The 25,166-nt window shown below is 33.7% G+C and overlaps 1 protein-coding gene across 13 annotated transcripts in view; it reads left to right on the top strand.

The window, feature by feature from the left end:
* FAM135A (family with sequence similarity 135 member A) overlaps positions 1 to 25,166 on the top strand; it is a 133,821-nt gene that overhangs the window by 45,314 nt on the left and 63,341 nt on the right. For 9 of the 13 annotated variants that reach the window (XM_077999776.1, XM_015136672.3, XM_015136667.3 and 6 more), the window contains 7 exons: positions 1,056 to 1,195; positions 1,309 to 1,379; positions 2,829 to 3,002; positions 6,568 to 6,694; positions 7,974 to 8,127; positions 12,470 to 12,547; positions 17,599 to 17,648. In XM_077999776.1, the coding sequence (XP_077855902.1) occupies positions 1,056 to 1,195; positions 1,309 to 1,379; positions 2,829 to 3,002; positions 6,568 to 6,694; positions 7,974 to 8,127; positions 12,470 to 12,547; positions 17,599 to 17,648 (794 nt within the window). The remainder of the gene's footprint in view (positions 1 to 1,055; positions 1,196 to 1,308; positions 1,380 to 2,828; positions 3,003 to 6,567; positions 6,695 to 7,973; positions 8,128 to 12,469; positions 12,548 to 17,598; positions 17,649 to 25,166) is intronic. The other 4 variants (XM_077999779.1, XM_015136673.3, XM_015136668.3 and 1 more) reach the window with 1 other exon arrangement.

Here is a 25,166-nt window from a genome sequence, read left to right as displayed (position 1 = left end):
GTGAGATCAGTGACCCAGAGATAAAAACCAAACTTCAAATGGTAAGGACGTAATCCTCCACAAGACTCCCCTCATGTCAGCCATGAGTTTAGTGGTCTGCAAGCTACCCACAGTTGTGAAGAGGTGGCTACAAATTTGAGGGTTCCCATTATTCCCTCATGTTTGATAATTCAGTAGAACAACTCACCAAACTCAGCATAGTGCTGTACTTATTATTACAGCTTTATTATAGCAAAAGGATTCAAATCAGAGCCTGTATAGGGTTGATCTGAGAACTTCCCAGATGTGAAGCTTCCGTTGTTTTTTCCCCGTTAAGCCAGCACGCATTAACTTCCCTCCTCTCGAACATCCAGTATGTGATGATATGCAGAGTATTGCCAACAGAGAAGCTCACCCAAACTTCAATGTTCAGAATTTTTATTAATATTTCCTTGTGTAGGCATGACTGATTGAATCATTGCCCATGTCACTCAGTCTTTAACTCTTCTCCCCTCTCTGGATTTTGAGGTTACATCACTTGGCTCAAAGCTCAACTCTCTAATCACATGGCTGGTCTTAGTGATGTGGCCAGCCCCCATCCTGAGTCATCTCTTTAGCATAAACTAGGGGCCACCAAGGATTTAGAGGCTACTTCTCAGAAACTGGAGACAAAGGCCAGCCAAATTCTTCATTCCAAGTATTTAGAGCTGAACTCCTAGCAACCAGGACAAAGGCCAACCAAATTCTTTACTATTCAGCTATGGAAAACTAAATTGCTTTCTTAAATGTGGTATACAGATCAGTTGTTAACCTCTGAAATTTCTACTTTGATATTTCCTCATTTATCTTTCAGATTAAGATGTCATGCAGTAATTTTACAATGGTTATAATGTACTTATTTATTTTCTAATCATAGAAATAAGTAAACTTTCAGAAATGTTCCAATACTGCAGTATAAATTGATAATGACACTGTAGTAATATAATCAAACATATAGTATTTTAAAGTACAAGTATTAATTTGCTTGTCTTATATTTTACTTTTTACCTGTCAATTACATATCTTATCTGTTTTAGGTATGACTTTAGCCTTTCCAGCCTCAGTTCATGATTCTCTAATTTGCAGTAAAACATTTCAAATTTTGTACAAAAATGAAGAGGTTGTTTTAAATGATGTTATGATCTTCAAAGTAAAAATGTTATTGGATGAAAGAAAGGTAAACATCTCTTCATATTAATTTATATAAATATTTTTTGTAATGCCTCAAGGTGTTATTTCTAACTTTCTATAAAGATTCAAAAAGTATCTCATAGTGTAATTTCTTTTCAGATTGAAGAAACCCTTGAGGAAATGAATTTTCTGTTATCCTTGGATCTACACTTCACAGATGGAGATTATTCGTAAGTATCTAATCAAACAATTAAAAAACCTTTAGGCACTTATGACTGTTATTTGCTATTATTAGATTACCCATTTTCTTCTTAAAATTCATCCTATTGCTATCTTGTCTTGAACTGCATGTGTTTTCTGGGGAAACTTCATGAAAATGGTTAGGCCAGCTCTATTTTGCCCTTGCCAAATCCATGATCTCCAGATAACAAAACCAGACAAGTTAAAGAAATATGGAACAATTTTTCCTGGCTCCTAGAAATTGCACTGTTAATACCACTACCATGAGGCATTTAAATGTAATTGAACTCTTTTCCACTCTATCACTGGCTAATCTTTCCTGATGGCATCAGTTATGCTTTCTTTAGGTAGGACTTTGTTGATATTCTGAGAGTTATCAAGACTGATGACACATACTTGACAGTTGTTGTAGTTCATTTCTAGAACCCTTGAGGAAGTTTTAGGATTGGCTACCTCCAACTTGCCCACACACCTGGACATGCAGTCATATGTTTTAGGGACAAATTTTGCTTGTGTTCATTTAAAACAAGAATCAGAGGTTCACTTAACAATTTTATTTATGCAGGTTTTTTCCCCCATCTCAAATGTAGTTTTAGCAATAATTTTCAAAAATGATATATAAATTCAGACTGCATGTGGGATAAGTAACTAAAAAGTCACATTACTAAAAGGCCTACTTTAGATGTCCTCTTCACTATCATGAGAAAAAAGTTTTTTTATATGGTAGCTACTGTTCCTCTGTAATACTTGTTCATTACAAAGAATTTCATAAGGGTTTATTGGTTTTTTTTTTTTTAACCAAGTCAGAATTCTTTAAGTGGAATAAGCTGAAATGAATTGGTAGTTCATTACCTATAGATAGTTACAATGTATGGATGGAATTTGTTTTAAGTATAATTGGATGTCATTTTCATGGCATTGTTTCACATTTTTAGTATGTATAAATCTAATGACATACTAAATACCTACAGTAAGATATGTTTTACTTTTTAAAATAAGCAATAGCCTGTTTGTTTTTGAGCAGCACTTAATAAAATTTTGTAGAGTAAAAATAATTTGAAATATCTTTTGGGGTTTATTATAATAGCATGTGACCTATGTTGTACTGCAGTCTCGTAATAACAGTATTCTCTATGGGGTAAAATTTTCTTTAAGATGAGATTAACTCGTGAAGTATCAAAAAGGATTCATTTTATAGGGATATTGGTGAAAAAATAGTTCATATTATGGACTGATAGGAAACAATAGGTGGGATCTGATTATTTTCTCAATTGGTATGTTTCATACTGCTTTCTAATGCAAATTTGATGCTTTAAAAATTACTTTAATTCAAAATTTTAAAAAAGTAAGTAAATGGTTTTTATAGTTTCAACTACTCTATAATATATTGGCCTTTACTAAATATTTCATACTTACATGCTAATTTTTCCTTTTTACAGGGCAGATGATCTGAATGCCTTGCAACTAATAAGTAGCCGAACACTGAAGCTGCACTTTAGCCCCCATAGAGGCCTTCATCATCATGTTAATGTTATGTTTGATTATTTCCACCTTTCTGTTGTGTCTGTTACAGTTCATGCATCATTGGTTGCACTACACCAGCCACTAATAAGGTAAATTTGACTAATATTTTTGTATTAAGCCATTCTTACATTGTAGTAAAGAAATACCTGAGACTGAGCAATTTATAAAGAAAAGAGTTTAATTGGGTCATGGTTCTTCAGGCTATACAGGAAGAATGATGCTGGCATCTGCTTAACTTCTGGGGAGGCCTCAGGAAACTTACAATCATGGCAGAAATCAAAAGCGGAGCAGGCATCTCACATGGCTGGAGCAGGAGCACAAGAGTCAGGGGAGTTGCTACATGCTTTTAAATGACTAGATCTCATGAGAACTCACTCACTATCATGAGGACAGTACCAAGAGGAATGGTACTAAACCATTCATGAGAAATCTGTCGCCCTGGTCCAGTCCCCTCCCACCAGGCCCCATTACAACATTGAGGATTACAATTCAACATGAGAGCCTTCTTAATGTAGCGTTTTTTATTTTTATAGTGAAAACATGTAATTTCTAAAGATAACTGAAATAATAAGGACTTAAAAAATTATAATCAAATTCAAGAGTACGAGAACATTGGCTTGATAACTTTTTTATTACAGAAGTATGAAGCCATCTTTGTCAATCCCAAATAAATTAACAAAGAAAAAATACAATCTGGAAATAACCACACAACATTGTTTATTCTGTACCTATGTTTTGTGCAATGTTATACTATAATTACTCTGGAAAAGTATGTGAATTTTTTCTTATTTTTTCTTTGCCTCTTATCCAGAAAGACTAATTTTATCTTCTTAACTGTACATTATACAGTAATTCTTGCTTTCCAAGTTATTAACCAATTTTACGAATTTTTACTCAGCCTTTTAAAACTATATCATGTACCATTAGTTCAAAGGTATATAATATTCTGTATCATAATAAATGCATTGAGATAATTATTTTTTTCTGTTCATTTCCATGGGTAGACAGATTTCTTTCATTAATGTAAAAATACAATGCAAGGTCTTCAGTTTTTACATCATCCTTGTAGTATGGGCAGCAGATGGATGCTTCAAATCAGTAAATTATATGAAAGTCTCCAAATTTATTTGATTTCTAAACTGTCTGCAATTTCCCATGCACATCTGATTCTGACAATTGATATTAGGGAGGATGCTTAAGGGATATGATGGTAAGCTGATTTATCAGAAAACTAAGTAGATCATTTTGCAAAATTACCCTCAGAATTTCTGGAAGCCCAACACAATTTAACATATTGACCACAGGTAATAACCTCCTATGGCATATCTTTACATTGTTTTAAAAACTAATTGAAAGCTTCTTTCATTCTGTTGCTCTCTCATCTCTTACATGTAGATCACCTTGACCTAGTTCCTTTTAGAGCACCAGGCCAGGAAGACATACATTTCACCTGATGACTTGTTTTGCCTTCTTTATTCTATGGAAAGATCTATAACTGGTAGTTTTGCTGTCTTTTTCTTACTTCCTAGGCCTTTGAGAGGTTGTGCTAAGTTATTATAGCTTTTATAAACAGGAAGGTGTTTTTTATTACATACATAATTTTATTATAAGCTTAAAAATTTTTTGGAAGATTTTCTGAAATAGAAAATATGAATGAAATTTTTCTAACAAAGTATGTTTTTTTGAAATATAACTTTTAAATAACATACAGTATTGCTTTTATATGATTATGTGTTTGGTTTTTAATGCTAAATGTTTATCTGTTTATAAAATATATTACTCTATTTTTCTAAATCTCTTCTTTTTGAAGTTTTAAGAAGAATCTCTAATTAAACTCTTTTAACTATTTCTTTTTAAGACTTACCAAGATTATCTTCATAAAACTAGCTGTGTTTCTCTCCTGAAAAATGCACAAACAATTCATAGGAGGTTAGCTTAGGTTATTAATGTTGCTTTTTAAGGCCCTAATTAAACAGAGTAGATATTCACATCACCATCATAGTGAGTTAAATATGTGCTGCTTCTTGCAATGCGGCAATTTTTGCCATAGACTAATAGGAGAAAGGGGCAGCTCATCTCCTAGAGACCATTTACTGGAAGAACAAATTTTTGGCTCAGAATCAGAAGCCAAGAGGATTAACTGTTGGCTCTGGTTAGTGACTAGAAAAGAAAACAATATGCCCGTAACAGCTGAGGTTGCTGTTCTTTACCTAGCTGCCATGGGCCCTTATATCTAACTCTCTCTTGCTGCTAGAACTTCGCTATAAAAGCAGCAGCATCTTTACCAGCCTTTCTGTACCTATGAATGAAAGGTCGGAAAAGGAAAGCAAGGAAAGGGGAAGGGGAAGCTTTTTGCTGGTGGTGTGCTGGTAAAGGGGTCATATCTGAGGGTAACATTTCCTACTCTATATTCTTCAACAGGTTTTTCCTGAAGTTTTATTATTGGTGGGGTTTTTTTAATCCTCCAAAAATTGAAAATTTTTAAATTTATAACATCTTTTAAATTTTTATTTTTATTTAAAACAATTTTTATGGTCAACCCAATCTACAGACATTATATCAGTTACTTAAAGTAAGTGGCTTAGAATTTCTTTCTTTGCTTGTTTTTTATTTGAACTATTTCTTATATTTGAATTTTTTAAGTACAACTTTTATAACAGTTCTGAAAAACACATTATAGCAAGTGGAATTTACCACTTATTTGAGACTCCCTTCTTTGCTGGGATATAGACATTTTACTTTTGCAAAGCAAATGGATTTTACAAACAAAACCTGCACTCTGCTTATGGCAACATTGTTTTTCTTTTATGTGTTTTCCCTTTTGCCAAACTGTCAAACAGTTCAAATGCTTTGTCCTACTTTATCTCAAATATAGTTGTGTGTGACTTTTCAACATTCTAACAGAAATATGCTTCTTCCTCTATGGAATATAAATGTTAATACTAACAGAAGTAATTCATATAATATGTGATTGATGGTGCCTTGAAGCTGGAGGCTGGAGGATTGCTTGAGACCAGGAGTTTGAGACCAGCCTGAGCAACATAGCAAGACTTCACCTCTACAAAAAATAAAAATTAGCCAAGCATGGTGGCACATGACTGTAGTTCCAGCTGCTAGAGACTTGAATAATAAAAATTATTTTAATAGAGCTTATAGCCTTTTAGTAAAGAGAATAAAGGGAAAGAAACTTATTTTTGAGAAATAGAGGCATCAGGTAGATTTAGTAATTTTTGTGTTTCTACATTTACATGGGAGCTCTTTATTTCTGTAAATAGCATTCATATTTGATTAAGTGTTAACATTGTAAATTTGGTAACCAGTTCCGACTTTAGGATTTCCAAATTCAAGCTTGGCTTTCATTTGTTGTTTAGCCACTCTAGATCCCACCATGTTTTGTCTTTGATGTTCTTTGAGACTTCCAGAAGTCTAATTATAGCAAGCAATGTCAAACATCTAGCCCTAGTTTTTTAATATTCATTTTGTTTTTTCATGATTATTCAAATTATTTTTTACAATTACTTTAGGAATACTTTAGAACTCATAAACTTGCAAAACCCTTGCTCTTCTATTCCTATAAGATTTTCCTTTGTAAATATTTAACTTACATTCAAATAGACTCTTATGACAGTAATAATATAATACTTCTTCCTCCAGCTTTCCTCGCCCTGTGAAGACAACTTGGTTAAATAGAAATGCACCAGCACAAAACAAAGATTCTGTGATTCCTACTCTTGAAAGTGTGGTCTTTGGTATTAACTACACAAAACAGTTATCACCAGATGTAAGAACTGAATATGTTTATAAATCTTTTCCGTATTTTAAAAGAAGTGTTTTTAACTATTTTATCTATGAATGATGTTTTCCTTTTTTTAATTATTTGAGCTCAGCAACTTATAGATCTAATTAAATGTGATCTTAAAATATTGTTTGGTTCTAATTGTCTATTATGAAAACGTGATACTTCAAAATGTTACCAGATTTAGTGGATAGACGTCTTTGACAGCCTGTGCCCTTTAACTTGTTACTATTACCCCTTGGTCCTTTAACAGAACTGGTAGAAGTATTCCAAAGGAGTCTTTAAAGAACAATTGCCGGCCGGGCGCGGTGGCTCAAGCCTGTAATCCCAGCACTTTGGGAGGCCGAGACAGGCGGATCACGAGGTCAGGAGATCGAGACCATCCTGGCTAACACCGTGAAACCCCGTCTCTACTAAAAATACAAAAAACTAGCCGGGCGAGGTGGCGGGCGCCTGTAGTCCTAGCTACTCCGGAGGCTGAGGCAGGAGAATGGCCTAAACCCGGGAGGCGGAGCTTGCAGTGAGCTGAGATCCGGCCACTGCACTCCAGCCCGGGCTACAGAGCAAGACTCCGTCTCAAAAAAAAAAAAAAAAAAAAAACAATTGCCAGAGCCGAGACCCAGGGTAGAGTAGCGCAGGCCAGGCGTGGTGGCTCACACCTGTAATCCCAACACTTTGGGAGGCTTAGCCTGGAGGATTGCTTGAGGCCAAGAGTTTGATGCCAGCCTGAGCAACATAGCAAGACCCCACCTCTACAAAAAATAATGGAAAATAATGGTGGCACGTGCTTGTAGTCCCAACTGCTAGGGAGCCTGAGGCAGGTGAATCGCTTGCGCACAGAAGGTTGAGGCTGCAGTCGTGTCACTTCACTCGAGCCTGGGTGACAAACTGAGACCCTGTATCTAAAAAAAAGAAATTAAAAAAAGAAAGAGTAATGGAAGTACAGCTATTATTATAAAAGAAATGGGGACATACTATAAAAGCTGAGTGTGCTTCAGTCTAAATGTAATATAAATAACATGCTATCAAAAATAATAATTTAATCTACTTGTTATGAAAATCCACTGTAACTGAAATTACTAGGGCCACATTTCATGCTTAAATTTATTGTTTGAACAACTCTCAAATATTACCAAATTTTTTTTATGTATGAGAATAAATTTAGTTGACAGATGGTTAAGTATTTTTTCTTTATTTTTGCAAGTTTCAAATATAACATTTTGTATTACTGACACTCTGTATCCTACATCTGTTTCTTGTTTAGGGTTGTAGCTTCATCATTGCAGACTCCTTCCTACATCATGCCTATCGTTTTCATTATACACTTTGTGCCACTTTGCTGCTAGCCTTCAAGGGATTGCACAGCTACTTCATTACGGTAACAGAAGAGATTCCCTCTTGTCAGAAACTAGAACTGGGTATGTTAAAAGTAGCGAGACCTATCCTACGGTTCAAATCATTCTCTTCATTCTTATATTGCTAGCTACCAGCTTTGCCATAGTTTTTCTATACTAAAACTACAGTGTTTGTGTGCTTCACTTTACTTCTCTCTCAATTCCATCTTTTTCTACCTTGATAATCACTTTTTGCAGTTTAAAAATGTTTTTCAGAATGCTAAAAAATAGCTTCTTCATGCTAAATTTGAAACGAGTCTTTTAAAAAAAACATGTCAATATACTGTTCCTCTTAAAATATAACCTAAAAACATGCTAGAAAGCAAATGTAATTATCTGCAGAATCATAGGAAGGTAAATTAAATCCATACTTCCAAATATTTTACAGTCTAATCAGATTGTAGGTATTTAGGGCATTTTTGTTTACATTTGATTTTATAATAGTTATCTCAGATCTCAAATTCCTTTCATATTGTTTTAGGGAATAACAACATTACTTACTTTTTTAACATTTTAAAAATCATTTAAATTGCTTAAAAAAATCAAGCTTCAGGTTGTATCCAAAAGTGTAGTACCTGTATATATTTGTAGTACATAATAAAAAATCATATTGCCTTGATTTTGTATACCATTTGTAGTTTGCAAAATGCTTTTACATATATTATTTCACAGAAGATAAATTATTGGGATTGGCAAAATAAGTTCTTATTCAGACTTTTTATGTCAGTTTTATTAGCTTTTATTTTCAAATATTGGCTAATAGCTTATAGAAATATATTTTAATCTTTTTAGAATATATTGTTTTATAATTATGTTTTTTAATAAATCATAAATTGCCTTTTAAAATGTACAGAATCAGTATTCTTTCTTTATTCCTTTGTTCCTCAAGGATTTCAGTCTTTTAACAATACTAGTGCACTCCCTAAAGTAGTCACTGTTACTGAACATAGTTCTTGGGTTTGAGACTAATCAGACTACTTTAAAAATTGTGTTGGATTACACAGGAATTGCAAGAAAGTGTAAGAATTTCTACCCCACTTAAATTCAGCTGTAAGAAAATGCTGGCTATTGTGCCACTAACAGCAACTATTCCAGTTTAATTAATTGATTAAGTCCATTATTCAGTCAGTTCAGCTCACACTTTCTTGACTAGACATAGATATCACTAAATTGACTGTTTAGAATTCTTGATTCAGTAATCCTAATGGTTTCATAAATAAGCAATAGGAAAATACCTTTGTTCTTTTTTGACCATGTATTCATTCTCAAAACAAAAATGATAGTATGGAAAAGATAATCTTCTGATCATTATTCTCTGAAACAGTCTCTATTTTCCTTGGTACTTTATGTTCTTAGAATTCCTGTTTCCCTTAGGAAAATTCTATAGACAGCTACTACCTCAAATGTAAATTTTTAAAAATGTTCTCTTTTGAAAATGAAAGAATCAGCTGGGCGCAGTGGCTCACGCCTGTAATCCCAGCACTTTGGGAGGCCGAGACTGGCGGATCACGAGGTCAGGAGATCGAGACCATCCTGGCTAACACGGTGAAACCCCGTCTCTACTAAAAATACAAAAAATTAGCCAGGCATGGTGGTGGGCGCCTGTAGTCCCAGCTACTGGGGAGGCTGAGGCAGGAGAATGGTGTGAACCCAGGAGGTGGAGCTTGCAGTGAGCCAAGATCGCACCACTGCACTCCAGCCTGGGCGACACAGCAAGACTCCGTCTCAAAAAAAAAAAAAAAAAAGAAAATGAATCATTTATAGAATAGAGCTAATTTAGGCTATCACTTATCCTTAATGGAAAATTATGTTTCAAATATCTTTAGTGGTGGTTTGGAAATCAAAAACATTTTTGTAGAATAATTATATTACAAATTTTAGTTAGATTTAATGACCAGACCACAAAACTATTATACTACCATATTAATGAAGGACAATATCATGTGCCTGAAAAATAGTGTTATGAAAAGTAGTGATGTAAAGCTTAAAATCCATGTGTAATGTCATTTCTACAAAAAAAAAAAAAAAAGTGTTAATAGTTTTGATGTGGAATGCTACAGTAGATTCAGGAAGGCATTATCTTATGTTCAAGAGTGCACATATGGAACCATTTCTGTCACTTACTTACTTTGGGCCTACAAACACAAAGTGGTTTCCATTCACATGGTAAAGAGATTGAAGGGAATCAGATATGGTACATGTGCCAGGAATCAAAGGTGAGATTATCCAAAAGACAAAGGGTGTAAAGGATCTCTAGGAACAATACTTCTTAACGGTGTACTTCCCTTGGGCTTTTAATGAGCACCTCCTGTGTCAGTTACTGTGCTAGGTGCTGAGGAAAGAATAGGTCCCTGCCTTTAAAGAACTTTGACTTCTCCTCTTCCCTCTTCTCTCACAGCAACAGTAGTAAGAAATCAGCTTAGCATTGGGAAGGGAAGGAGAAATTCACCCAGCAAAATGGGGCTTCTTGGGGTTTTAATATATGAGATGGGCTTATAAATACCTGTATAAGGAAGATGTCCATCTGCATATAATATTAAAGTAGATTTAACATGTAATATTTACAAATGAAAAACATACGAACCACATTTTAACTTAGAAAAAAATCCTCTTTAAAAGGAAGTATGTTTATTGGTAAAATTTATAATTAGTAATTAAATAAAAATGTTTCTTCCTTTAAAGGCAAATATTTATTTCAAATAGCTTAGACCAGCAGTCCCCAACCTTTTTGGCACCAGGGACCAGTTTCCTGGAAGACAATTTTTCCACAGATTGGGGGAAGGGATTGTTTCGGGATGAAACTATTCCACCTCAGATCATGAGGCATTAGTTCAGTTCTCATAAGGAACATGCAACCTAGATTCCTCACATGCACAGTTCGCAGTAGCGTTCATGCTCCTATGAGAATCTAATGCCGCTGCAGAGCTTAGGAAGTAGTGCTTGCTCGCCTGCCGCTTACCTCCTGCTGTGCAGCCTGGTTCCTAACAGGCCACAAACGAGTACCAGTCCACAGCCTGGGTGTTGGGGAGCCCTGGCTTAGACGGTGTTAGCAATTATTATTAATTTATCAGTCTAACTTCAGCATGATCATGTATTCATAAGATTTTCAACTTTTTTCTGGTGAGGATGGCTTTTATGTCATGTATGTTACTTTGGGCTTAGAGATGTAATATAGGAGGTATCATAATAAAGTGCCCTTATATTTAATTTCAGAAGTTAATTACAAAATGATTGTCAACTTTATTCCAAATTATTTGCTTAAAATATTTTATCAGAAAATAAAATTCTAAAGCAAACCCAGACTTCAGTTTTAAATAAGTATATGATAGAAATAAAATTACTAGTACCTTACACATAGATTTACTTAAAACATTTCTTGAATGAATGAATGAAATAGCACAATACAGTTTTCATTTTTACTTGAAAAAGTGTAGGCATCAACGCCTAACAGTTTTCTAGGGATTTTTAAAATCAAGATTCATCTTCAATAAATATTGGTAATATATTGTGGTGTTCTTAAACTTTACGGTTTATATTTTCCTGTCTCTTTATTGTGAATTTTAGTTTATTCTTGACTGCATCTTGTAAGAAAACATCTAAAAATACTATTAACTATTAAAAATAAGAGTATTTGTTACATATTCTAAACTATCAATGTCTTTTATTTTTATTCTAGCAAAATAAAATTGTGAACACTAATATATTTCTATAATGTACTGTTGACCAAACACCACTATATTCACCAGTTTTAATAAGTGGATACAGAGTAGTTCTTGATTAAAGAATATTTCCCTTTTTACCACTTTCATTGAGTTTTCAAATAAGCATATATTTAAACTTATTAAACTTTACTATGCTTTGAAAACTTTTCTAAAATATGTTCCCTCTTTTAAAATAATGCTTGAGTTCCTTTCTGCTTTTTTGCCTTTCTCTTTTCTCCTAGATGAATGATGTACATTTTCTGATGACATATAATTAAATATTGGTTTGGTGCAAGGAGCTCTTACTGAACATGAGAGTCAGGAGTTCTGGAATTAGGTTTGGGCAAGTCACATAGCCTATCTGAACCCCAGTATCTACACTTGTAACAGCAGGGAGTTAACTCTGAGATCCCTGCCAACCTAAAATTCTGAGTCTAATAAATTAAAACATATTGGATTATGAAATGTTGAGCGACACATGCATTTAAATTAAAAAACCAAAAATATATACTCGAATGTACATCATTTGTAATTTTGATAAGCTAATTAACTAACTGCACTATCAGATAAACACTAAGTCTATTATTAACAAGCTGGAAAATTCTAGTAAGTTTTGTTATAAAAGGAGTATAGTAACTAGTGCTGTGTGCAATCCTTATGACTAGCCAAGGCCAACATGCAGCTCCTATATGAGCGTCTTCTCAGAAGAAAACAGCCACGAACACAGAAAGACAACCATCTAGGTACGTTTACAAATAGCTTAAGTAAATGATCCCTTTTAATTAATTAATTAGTATGAAATTTTGCTTTAAATTAGCATCAGATTTCATAAATATATATTTAATAATATAGTATGTTTCCACCATTCTGAAGAACTTACCTTTAAAATCAGTTTGGTTTGTAGATAAATTTTGGTTAATTTCCTAATTTGTAATATTGAAGTTTTTACTTAAGTCTGGAAATGGTAAATGCAAAACTCTGGCTTTTTTCATGTGTTTTTTAAAGTTTCTATGAAGAGTACTTTTTCAAAACCATGATTATTACTACAATTTGTTGGTTTAATGACATTGCCTTAAATTTGCTGTTATTTTATCTTTGGCTAGGCCTAGTGATAATGAAATGTGTTTTAAAACAAAACCAGGCAGGGTATGGTGACTCACTCCTGTAATCCCAGCAGTTCGGGAGGCCGAGGTGGGCGGATCACGTGAGGTCAGAAGTTCGAGACTAGCCTGACCAACGTGATGAAACCCCATCTCTACTAAAAATACAAAATTAGCCAGGTTTGGTGGTGCATGTCTGTAATCCCAGCTACTCGGAGGCTGAGGCAGGAGAATTGCTTAAACCTGGCCAGTAGAGGTTGCAGTGAGCCGAGATTGTGCCATTTCACTCCAGCCTGGGCCACAAAACCAAAACTCCACCTCAAAAAATACTAAACCTAGTTTTCTGCACTGCAGAAATAGAAACGAGATGGGAGGCTGAGGCAGGAGAATTGCTTGAACCCAGAAGGTGAAGGTTGCAGTGAGCCAAGATCATGCTCCTGCACTCCAGCCTGAGCAACAGAGTGAGACTCAATCTCAAAAAAAAAAAAGGCCGGGCGCGGTGGCTCAAGCCTGTAATCCCAGCACTTTGGGAGGCCGAGACTGGCGGATCACGAGGTCAGGAGATCGAGACCATCCTGGCTAACACGGTGAAACCCCGTCTCTACTAAAAAATACAAAAAAATAGCCGGGCGAGGTGGCGGGCGCCTGTAGTCCCAGCTACTGGGGAGGCTGAGGCAGGAGAATGGCGTGAACCCGGGAGGCGGAGCTTGCAGTGAGCTGAGATCTGGCCACTGCACTCCAGCCTAGGCGACAGAGCGAGACTCCGTCTCAAAAAAAAAAAAAAAAAAGGAATAGAGAAGAGAAATATCCTATCAGGATCTGGGTTGTGTCGTTATTTTTTGGTTTTTTGGTTTTTTGGGTTTTTTTTTTTTTCCAGTCAATTTTCACTTATTTTTTGTTATTCTACATTTAAAAAGCAAAATAACATCAAATCACCACTATCTGGATATGTTGTACATGGTAAAGGAAATGTTCTGATCTCATTATTTTATTATACATTTTCATATATAAGTTAGACTTTTCTTGAATAGCAATAATTTATTATCTATAAGTATATTAAAAGTTTTCACTTTGTGTTCAATAAACCATCACAATTACTTTTTAAAAAGATTGTGAAAAGCTGTAGGAATCAAAGAGTGAAATAAAATCAGTATTTATTTCTCAATTTTCAGAGGTATGAACTGAAGGAAGTTAAAAAGCCAAAATCTTTCTCAACATTTCTCAGGTGAAAACTAACTCAGAAATATTTGAGTTATGTTAATTTTCACTAAGACTGTTAAGAGAAACTGATTTTTCTGGTGAGGAAGGAAAAAGAATAGTTGAAAATTTATTGTCATTCTTTTTGGAACATAGTATTATATTCTCATATAAAGTTACTGTAAAATTAAAGAATGCATAGTATGAAATTATGGCCATTTATGACATTTTAGCATTTTTTAAGCAATTCAAATATACTTCTAATTTAAACTATTTTATTGCCAGCCTATCAGTTTACATGTGAGCATTCTGAATAATTTTATAGAATGCAGGTTAGTGTAAAAAGATCTATTAAAAAAAAAATGGGCCAGATCTTGGTTGGGTAGAAAAATACTTGATTCAAAAAAACACTTTTGTTGAGATATCTTTTATCCTTAAACCTAACATCATATTGCCATTGTCTGAGCTGTGTTATAAATATTTGTTGAATGAATGGATAGATTTAGAAAATAAATAATAGATATATGTACCCTTTGGCCTAGTATCCCCACTTCTGTTCACCTGTATCATAGAAATAACATACTAGCTAGTATGTAAAGATATAGCTACAAGCATGTTTATTTCAGTATTGTTCTTAGCGGCAAAACAGTATAAACAAAGATCAATGCCCATCATTTGGACAAAGAGTGGAATACAGAATAAATCATGATGCACCTACATCAAAGAATATTGTGTAGTCATCTTAAAACATGCTTTAGTGCTAGGTACCGGAATACTGTGGGGTAATGCTGAGAGAAAAAAAGCAAGATGCAAAAAAGTGTGCAAAATACAATCCTATTTTTACAAAACAGTGACTCCAAAACTCATATGTGTATATGTATATTATATTTGAAAAATATGGGAGGATATGCTCTAGACTGTAACCTTGGATTAGTAATAGGAGCCAAGCCCCCCCCAAAATATATTATGATAATCACATCTATATATTTCTGTAGAATTGTATAAATGGGTATATACAGTATACCCTTGAATAACACCGGAATTGGGGCACTGACCCCTGTACAGTTAAAAATATTCCTGTAACTTTTGACTCCTCCAATACTTACCAACTAATGACCTACTGTTCACTGAAAGCCTTACTGATAACGCAAACAGTTGATTAATACATAAAAAGACTAGTATCTACATGTTTTTATGCAATCATGACATATTCATCTTTCTTAATTTTTTCAATATTTCTAGGCTACATAGTTTACAAGTTTCATATTCTTTCCAAAATATTTATTGAAAAATACTTGTGTATAAGTGCATCTGCATAGATCAAACCTGTGTTGCTCAAGGGTCTGTTATATATGTCACTTTAAAAAGAAAAAATAATTAAAATAGGATTTTAAACTCCCTTAAAAATCTAAGTGATTTTGAAATTATTTTCAGGACTAAGATTTTAAAGTTAAATTATGCTTTTAAACATTCTTTAAGATATTGTTTGCATTGAAGTAGCTCTCACTAGTTATAATGCAAACATACCCATTTATGCAGTTAGGTTCTTCTATGTAAACATTAGAAAAATGTGTCACAACTCTCAAAACCTTATTTCAAATTTTTAAAACTCAGAGGGTAGAATATGTAATTTCTAAGACTAATTTTCCTGATTTTTTTCTATCACAGGAAAAGATCATGAGTAATGTGAAAACAGATGTTGGCCTATGGGAGTGGTGGTTTTAATGCAGATAAGCCACTGGTTTATCTGACAGTGAAATGATTTGTGAAATCATAGCAAATTTCTTTAGTTACCAACAAGTTGGCCAAATTAGTGATCTATTTTTTGGTATATATCAATATCTAAATACAATTTTACTTGTATATTTTGTGAGTTATGAAATATATGTGTTCCATTGATTTTTAGTTAACAACAGAGTATTTGTTGTTCACATTATGTTACCAGGAGGGGTGCAGTGTCCTTGGTTCTTGTTGAAGGAAGAATTCAGCCAAGAGACACACAGCAAGGGTTATGTAGCAGAATTTATTTAAAGAGACAGTACTGCACTCTGAAAGATAAAGCAGAGCAAGCTTCTGGAGAGAGTGAGCCAGCAGCAGCCAGTGCTGGGGGACTCTATGAAGAATACATGATTATTCATGAAAGGGCATGAGGAGGTGTCACTTGCAATCATGTTTTAGGCAATCCCCTTGGGCATATACGCTCTGTAGTTGTACATGCTAGTACACATGTTGCTTGTCTTGTTAGCTTTTAAAATCTCCACCTCGGGGTGTGTTTTTTACTATTGTAATGAGCAAAAGACTATTCTAGGGTGAGTTATTGGAGGAGTGCACATGCTTCAGGGTCGCAGGAGCCCAACCACAAGGCCAGGTATAGCCAATATAGCCATCGTCCTTTTTACTGTCAGTGGGCAGCATCTCCAGGACTTCTTTGCCCAGAGGCTCCCTTGGCTGCTCATATCTGGCTGTCTCCCTACTCTTAATAATTATACTGTGGTTGTGTTTTACCATATATTGTGATTGCTTTTTTTTAACAAATTTAAATGTTTATCATTTTTATCATGTAGTAAACATTCAGTCTGTCTTACAAATTAGTCAGCTGATGAGTGAATTCAGGGATGTTACAGAATGTGTTCTTGCCTTTATGTGAGAAGGATCAATTAAACTCTTTCACAACAAGATTATGGGAATTTTGTATGGTTATAACTATGCTGTTACAGTTCTTTTAAAAGACCTGTTTGATTTCTACTTAAAAATTATGTGTATGTAAAGATATTTCAGACCTTAGTGTAATTCCTCCCTGCCAAAAATAAATAATTAATAAATCTTTATATTTTTTTAGTTTCTGTTTTTCCAGGTAAATATTACCATTTTAATTGTAAATCTGTGTACCTCTTTATAGATGATTATAGCATATATTAAGTAAATCAGAGTTGTATGGCAAATATTTGCCTCAGTTTAAGAATATTTTATAGAAAAATAAATGTATTAGGAACTAACTTTATTAAAGGATCTTGATATTCATTTTTATTAAATAGCCTACACCCCAGGTATATTTTAAATGTTTCAGTTATAAAAATTGATTTTACTTGAGCATTTTAGGAATAGCTTTTGTAAAAAACGAGAAAGCAAGGCATGTGTATGTATAACACAAAATACTAAACCATACTGGAAATTATAAAATATGAAGTACAGTAAAATCTAATTATATAGTTACTCTTTTGTGTAACACAGTTGTGCAAGTTACTTAATGTATATAGTTAAGTTTCCTTGACAGTGTTAACTCTTGTGAAAACTGAAAAATGATATTTATCAGAATGTAGAATTTAATAATCACGTCACCTATATAATTAATATGTTTATGAAAATATGTTACCTTGAAATTTAATTCATTGAATGTAGTCCAGATACGTCTTAATTTTCAGTTTTTATGGGAATTTTATTTATATAAATTAAATATCTAACATTGAAATATTTCCTCTACTCTTTACTCCTTCCAGAGGAAATGGATGTAGAAGCTCGACTTACTGAACTATGTGAAGAAGTTAAGGTACTTGGATTTTTTTGATTCACATCATCAAGTTATTTGAGTGGTTTCTGTTTCCTATTCTAGATATTTTGTCTATGAAAACTTAAAGTATTTATAGTTCCTAAAATGCAAAGATAAAGTGGTTGATCATTGTAGAACCATTGTAGAACCAACTTAGTTGGTCAAAATTCATTTGGCTTCAGCATAAAGTTAACTTACCTTTTAAAAAGTATGTTATTCTTCATATAAATGAAATAGCAAAGATAATTAACTGATCAAGCTGTACATTTTCTTCTGTTCACTCTCTTGGACACGTTTTTAAAACATCACTTGTACAAGTTTATAAAATGATACTGTTTAAAAATGAAAATTTGTTTTATTTCAGTAGATCAATTTGCTTCTCATATCATTTTTTCAGTTCACTCTTGCAATTAAATTGATACATTTGCCTTTCTTTTTCTGAGAAACTAAATGTTTTTAACTAAATGCATGTTTCACTATGCATTCACTCTTGGTCAGCTACATTAATGGAAGAAATCAGAGGCGTGAATCAAAGGAAAATATGTATTTGGTTTAGATATACTTTTGTATGTAAATTTGAATGAGGACTAGACCCATTCAAAAAGGTATTCTAAGAAAATTATGCATATGCAGGATACATAAGTTTTGTATACTGTCCTAGAGGTTTTCTCTGCAGTTCAAGTAAGGTAAATATTTTCTTTAAAAAAGTCACTAATGTTCTTATGATAATTGCTCAAAAGAACATTAAACAATCTTAAGATGTGTGCGGTTAATATGAAAACATCTGCAGTGTTTCACTGAGCTATTAAAGAAATTTTGAATAAATATACATATGATACTCCTGTAGATAATCACTAAAATATATCAGTTTTACTCCAGTCAATCATTTTAATGAGTCCAAACCAAAATCCCACTGGAAATTTAAACCTGTTTTTAAAATCTTTTCAAGAAATGTAAAGATGGCTAAGAAAAACTTTTTAAAAAATAATGTAATTTTAAAATAATACAAATGAAGAAAGACTTGCTCAACTGGATACTAAAATATATGTAAAATAACAGTAATGAAAAGAAATAAGGTAGGATTTCTCTAAAAGAATAAAAGACAAGTCAGTGGAATTAAACAGCACTAAAATAGTCACTATTATGTTTAATAACTAAGTGTATGATAAAATATCAGTAATGTCAGGGTCTATAACTTTTGTGGTAAAGTTAACGTCATGCCATGCTATAGCAACAGTTCTAAATGGACTAAAGAGTTAAGTGTCCAAAGAAATTAGGAAGAAAAAAATTACATACATATGTAAATATAAACAATCTGATCTTGGGATATGAAATGACTCCCTCAGACAATTTTTAAAAAGGTTTTTTAAAGACCAATAAAAACCTAAGGGACAAAATAAGACATTGATGATTTGAAATTTCTTTGTAACAAAATGTACTATAAATTTGAAAGCAAAGAATAGACTGGAAGAGAATATTTGCAATATTTAAAGCAGGCTAATGGTCAGTGCTCACTATATATAACATGCTCTCAAGTATCAATTTTAAAACAACACCCTTGTTAAAAAAAAAAAAAAGGATACAATGAGGCAGTGTACAAATGAGTCCTTAGCAGAATAATTTAGCTCCTGAAATGATACTCATTCTTACTGGAAACCAGGGGAATGCAAATTCTAATAGGTTATTTTTTTTGCCTATGAAATTTGCAAGAATGAAAGTGACTACTGATCTTCATTTTTTGCAAGACTGTAGTGAAACTAGTATCTGCATACCCTGTTGGTGATGGTATAAACTGGCACAATATTTTTTAACATTAGTCCATTGATGTATTTTAAAAACACTTACATGTTGCACAATTATTAAATCTGCACAGCAGTTTTTATTTAATAATCTGTTCTACAAAAATATAAATGTGCACAAATATAAGAAATTACATCATTAATTATTATCAATTCTGATGTAGCCATTTAAAAGCATTAGGTGGATCTCTATGAAATTGTCATGAATTATTTAATTCAGAAAATATTTATTAATTCATGATGCTAGATACTGTTTTCATGCTGAAAACTCTTCAAGATATATTAATTGAAAAAAAATATGAATAATATGATTTTGTATAGTACGTTAAAAGAACTAAAAAGCTGTTTGTGTATTTTATTGTGTTTATGTGATTATATATGAAATATTTGAAAGGATATATATATTCCAAGCTTTTAACAGTAATACAGAAAAAAAGTGGCATGGAGAGTAAAGTTTGTAAATGGGAATTTTTATTCTTTATATGCATCTGTATTAAATGTTTAAAAATAATACATATGTATCCATGTATTGCTAATTAATTTTTTAGATATACATATTTAAATTTTAGTATGTAAATGGATGTCGTAAACTTTAACATCAACAACCTATAACATATTATAATGTGTCTTGAGACGTGGTGAGATACAAATTCTCATACCTTGTATATCTTTTTCAGGGATTAGATTGGCAGTATGTATCCACAGCCAGAAAAATATCTCTTCTTAGTGTATACCAAAAGCTAAACAGAGGTTCATGTGAAGATTCATAATATTGTAAAATTGTTTAATAAATGCCCAGTGGTAGAATGGTTAAACAAATTACGGGATACTTGTAATCTAAGTTATACAGCCTTAAAAATGATGTTTTTGGCCAGGCGCAGTGGCTCACACCTGTAATCCAGGGAAGCCAAGGCGAGCGGATCACCTGAGGTCAAGAGTTGGAGACCAGTCTGGCCAACATGGCAAAACCCCATCTCTACTAAAAATACAAAAATTAACTGGGTGTGGTGGTGGGCATCTATAATCCCAGCTACTTGGGAGGCTGAGGCAGGGAGAATCTCTTGAACCCAGGAGGCAAAGGTTGCAGTGAGCCAAGAGCATTCCATTACACTCCAGTCTGGCCGACAGAGTGAGACTCTGCCTCAAAAAAAAAATAAAATAAAATAAAAAGATGTTTTTAACAAATGTTTGATGAAGTGGAAAAATGTTCATACTGTATTATATTCAGTGAAAATTGTATGAAACTATATATTATTTTAGCTTTTGCTTTATGTATATAATTGAAAAAAACTTGAAGCCTGTACACTAAAATGAACTTTTTTCATCTTTTTTTGCTTTCTCGTATTTTCTAAGTAAAGCAGCATTTTGCAATCAAACAAGCGGTGAATGTTATGGGAAAATATATATGTATAAGATAATGTGATTTGAAAAAAACGCAAATGTAGCCAGACACAGTGGCACACACCTGTAGTCCCACCTACTCAGGAGACTGAGGTGGGAGTACTGCCTGAGTGCAGGAGTTGAGACTGTATTCATACCTTTGAATAGCCACTGCACTCCAGCCTGGGCCATGTAATGAGACCCTGTCTCAAGTTTAAAAAAAGAAAAGAAAAATATACAAATGTAAAGTCTTATTCCTACATTTATATATATAAAAGATCATGCCAAACGTAATTCTAATTTCCTTTGTTAATATAAAAAATTGTATTATTATTTATTTTGGTATTTATTACAAGAGATTTATGAAAACCAGAGAAATAATTTATCTATGCTTCAGGGATGCTTTTCCAACAATGAGAGTACTAAAGTTTTTCAGAACTGCAGTATCATGATCCCTAGGGAATAAAATTAATAAGTACTAGGTATCTAGATAACCTTGCTCTCAGGAAAAATAAAAAGAGAGTTGTGTACTTTCTTTCTTTCTTTCTTTCTTTCTTTCTTTCTTTCTTTCTTTCTTTCTTTCTTTATTTATTTGCCTGGGTTAAAGGCCAGAAAATTGTTTCTACTTTTGTATAGACCATGCTAAGTGAAGTGTTTCATATCTTATACAATGCTGTTTAATTACTCTCAGTTACTTATCCAACTCTTCTTTTTCTAAACTCCATTAAAACTCTCCTTGGGGACAATAACACTGCAAGTTTCAGCTTATATTTTAAAGTCCATATTCTTAAAAGAGACATGAAAAACTTGTTAGCTTCATTTGTGCTACATTTGTAAAACCATCTCGGGAAAAAACACAGCAGGAAATTCATCATATGTTGATGAATCTTTATTCATTATATCTTGACTCTTAGCTTCCATTCCAGCTTCTGGTATTTATAAACCTTTTCCATAAATTATGGGAGCTCTTTTTCATAGAAATGTAAACATTTTCCATAAATTCTGTAAACATACAAATGTTTTTTATAAATTCTGGAAGTTTTTTTTAATCTGAAAACTATAACTTCTCATTCACTTATTTATTCACTCAGTAAATATTTATTGAGTTACTACTATGTACGAGTAACTAGAGTCACAGAAGTGAATAGGACATGATCATAATTCCTCCTCTTCTTACTAATTTTGTTTAATTTTTGTTTAGCGTCTTCTCTGAGTTAGGCAAGGTAAATGAAAGTGTGATTTGAGTGGGGGAAGAAAAGCCTGCTGAACTGCAGACTTTAAAAAGAAATAAAAATAAACTGAGAGTAGCAGTATCATATGTGATAAGCAGCCTTTGGGGATACACACACACATACACACACACAGAAATTTATTTTTATTTTATTTTGTTTTAATTATACTTTTAAGTTCTGGGATACATGTGCAGAAAGTGCAGGTTCGTTACATAGGTATACACGTGCCATGGTGGTTTGCACACCCATCAACCCGACATCTACATTAGGTATTTTTCCTAATGCTATCTTTCCCCTAGCCCCTCACTCCCTGACAGGCCCTGGTGTATGATGTTCCCCGCCCTGTGTCCATGTGTTCTCATTGTACGACTCCCACTTATGAGTGAGAACATGCGGTGTTTGGTTTTCTGTTCCTGTGTCAGTTTGCTGAGAATGATGGTTTCCAGCTTTATCCATGTTCCTGCAAAGGACATGAACTCATCCTTTTTTATGGCCGCATAGTATTCTATGGTATATGTGTGCCACATTTTCTTTACCTACTCTATCATTGATGGGCATTTGGGTTGGTTACAGGTCTTCGCTATTGTGAATAGTGCTGCAATAAACATACGTGTGCATGTATCTTTACAGTAGCATGATTTATAATCGTTTGGGTATATACCCGGTAATGGAATTGCGGGGTCAAGTGATATTTCTGGTTCTAGATCCTTGAGGAATCGCTACACTGTGTTCCACAATGGTTGAACTAATTTACACTCCCACCAGTAGTTTAAAAGCCTTTCTATTTCTGCACATCCTCTCCAGCATTGGTTGTTTCCTGACTTTTTAATGACTGCCATTCTAACTGGTATGAGATGGTATCTCATTGTGGTTTTGATTTGCATTTCTCTAATGACCAGTGATGATAAGCTTTTTTTTCGTATGTTTGTTGGCCGCATAAACGTCTTCTTTTGAGAAGTGTCTGTTCATATCCTTCGTCCACTTTTCAGTGGGGTTGTTTTTTTCTTGTAAATTTGTTTAAGTTCCTTGTAGATTCTGTATATGAGCCCTTTGTCAGATGGATAGATTGCAAAAATTTTCTCCCATTCTGTAGGTTGTCTGTTCACTCTGATGAGAGTTTCTTTTGCCGTGTAGAAGCTCTTTAGTTTAATTAGATGTCATTTGTCAATTTTGGCTTTTGTTGCCATTGCTTTTGGTGTTTTAGTCATGAAGTCTTTGCCCATCATGCCTATGTCCTGAATGGCATTGCCTAGGTTTTCTTGTAGGGTTTTTATGGTTTTAGGTCTTATATTTAAGTCTTTAATCCATCTTGAGTTAATTTTGTACAAAGTGTAAGGAAGGGGGTCCAGTCTCAGTTTTCTGCGTATGGCTAGCCAATTTTCCCAACACCATATATTAAATAGGGAATCCTTTCCCCATTGCTTTTTTTTTTTTTTTTTTTCTTTTTGTCAGGTTTGTCAAAGATCAGATGGTTGTAGATGTATGGTGATATTTCTGAGGCCTCTGTTCTGTTCCATTGGTCTATGTATCTGTTTTGGTACCAGTAACATGCTGTTTTGGTTACTGTAGACTTGTAGTATAGTTTGAAGTCTGGTGGTGGTATGCCTCCAGCTTTGTTCTTTTTGCTTAGGATTGTCTTGGCTATATGGGCTGTTTTTTGGTTCCATATGAAATTTAAAGTAGTTTTTTCTAATTCTGTGAAGAAAGTCAATGGTGGCTTGATGGGGATAGCATTGAATCTATACATTACTTTGGGCAGTATAGACAGAATATTGATTCCTCCTATCCATGAGCGTGGAATGTTTTTCCATTTGTTTGTGTCCTCTTATTTCCTTGAGCAGTGGTTTTTAGTTCTCCTTGAAGAGGTCCTTCACATCCCCTATAAGTTGCATTCCTAGGTTTTTTATTCTCTTGGTAGCAATTGTGAATGGCAATTCACTCATGACTTGGCTGTCTGTCTGTTATTGGTGTATAGGAATGCTTGTGATATTTGCACATTGATTTTGTGTCCTGAAACTTTGCTGAAGCTGCTTATCAGCTTAAGGAGATTTTGGGCTGAGACGATGGGGTTTTCTAAATAGACAATCATGTCATCTTCAAACAGAGACAAACAATTTATCTTCCTTTTTGAATACCTTTTATTTCTTTCTCTTGCCTGATTGCCCTGGCTAGAACTTCCAGTACTATGTTGAATAGGAGGTGTGAAAGAGGGCATTCTTGTCTTGTGCTGGTTTTCACAGGGAATGCTTCCCCCTTTTGCCCATTCAGTATGATATTGGCTGTAGGTTTGTCATAAATAGCTCTTATTATTTTGAGATATGTTCCATCAATACCTACTTTATTGAGAGTTTTTAACATTAAGGGATGTTAAATTTTAGCAAAGGCCTTTTCTGCATCTATTGAGATAATCATGTGGTTTATGAATTACATTTATTGATTTGCATATGTTGAACCAGCCTTGCATCCCAGGGATGAAGCCGACTGGATTGTGGTGGATAATCTTTTTGATGTGCTGCTGGATTAGCTTTGCCAGTGTTTTATTGAGGATTTTCTCATTGATGTTCATCAGAGGTATTGGCCTGAAATTTTCTTTTTTTGTTGTGTCTGTGCCAGGTTTTGGTATCAGGATGATGCTGGTCTCATAAAATGAGTTAGGCAGGAGTCCTTACTTTTCCATTGTTTGGAATAGTTTCAGAAGGAATTCAGTACTAGCCCCTCTTTGTACCTCTGGTAGAATTTGGCTGTGAATCCATCTGGTCCTGGGGTTTTTTTGGTTGGTAGGCTATTAATTACTGCCTCAATTTCCGACCTTGTTATTGGCCTATTCAGGGATTCAGCATCTTCCTGGTTTACTCTTGGGAGGGTGTACGTGTCCAGGAATTTATCCATTTCTTCCAAATTTTCTAGTTTGTTTGTGTAGAGGTGTTTATAGTATTCTCTGATGTTAGTTTGTATTTCTGTGGGGTCAGTAGTGATACCCCTTTATCATTTTTTGTGTCTATTTGTTTCTTCTCTCTTTTCTTCTTTATTAGTCTGGCTAGTGGTCTACCTATTTTGTTTATCTTTTCAAAAACACCAGTTCCTGGATTCATTGATTTTTTTTTTAA

Source organism: Macaca mulatta, chromosome 4 (assembly GCF_049350105.2).
Source record: "Macaca mulatta isolate MMU2019108-1 chromosome 4, T2T-MMU8v2.0, whole genome shotgun sequence".
Classification (NCBI taxonomy): domain Eukaryota; kingdom Metazoa; phylum Chordata; class Mammalia; order Primates; family Cercopithecidae; genus Macaca; species Macaca mulatta.
Note: the sequence above shows the minus strand (reverse complement) of the source record. Positions and strands in the feature narration are given on the sequence as shown.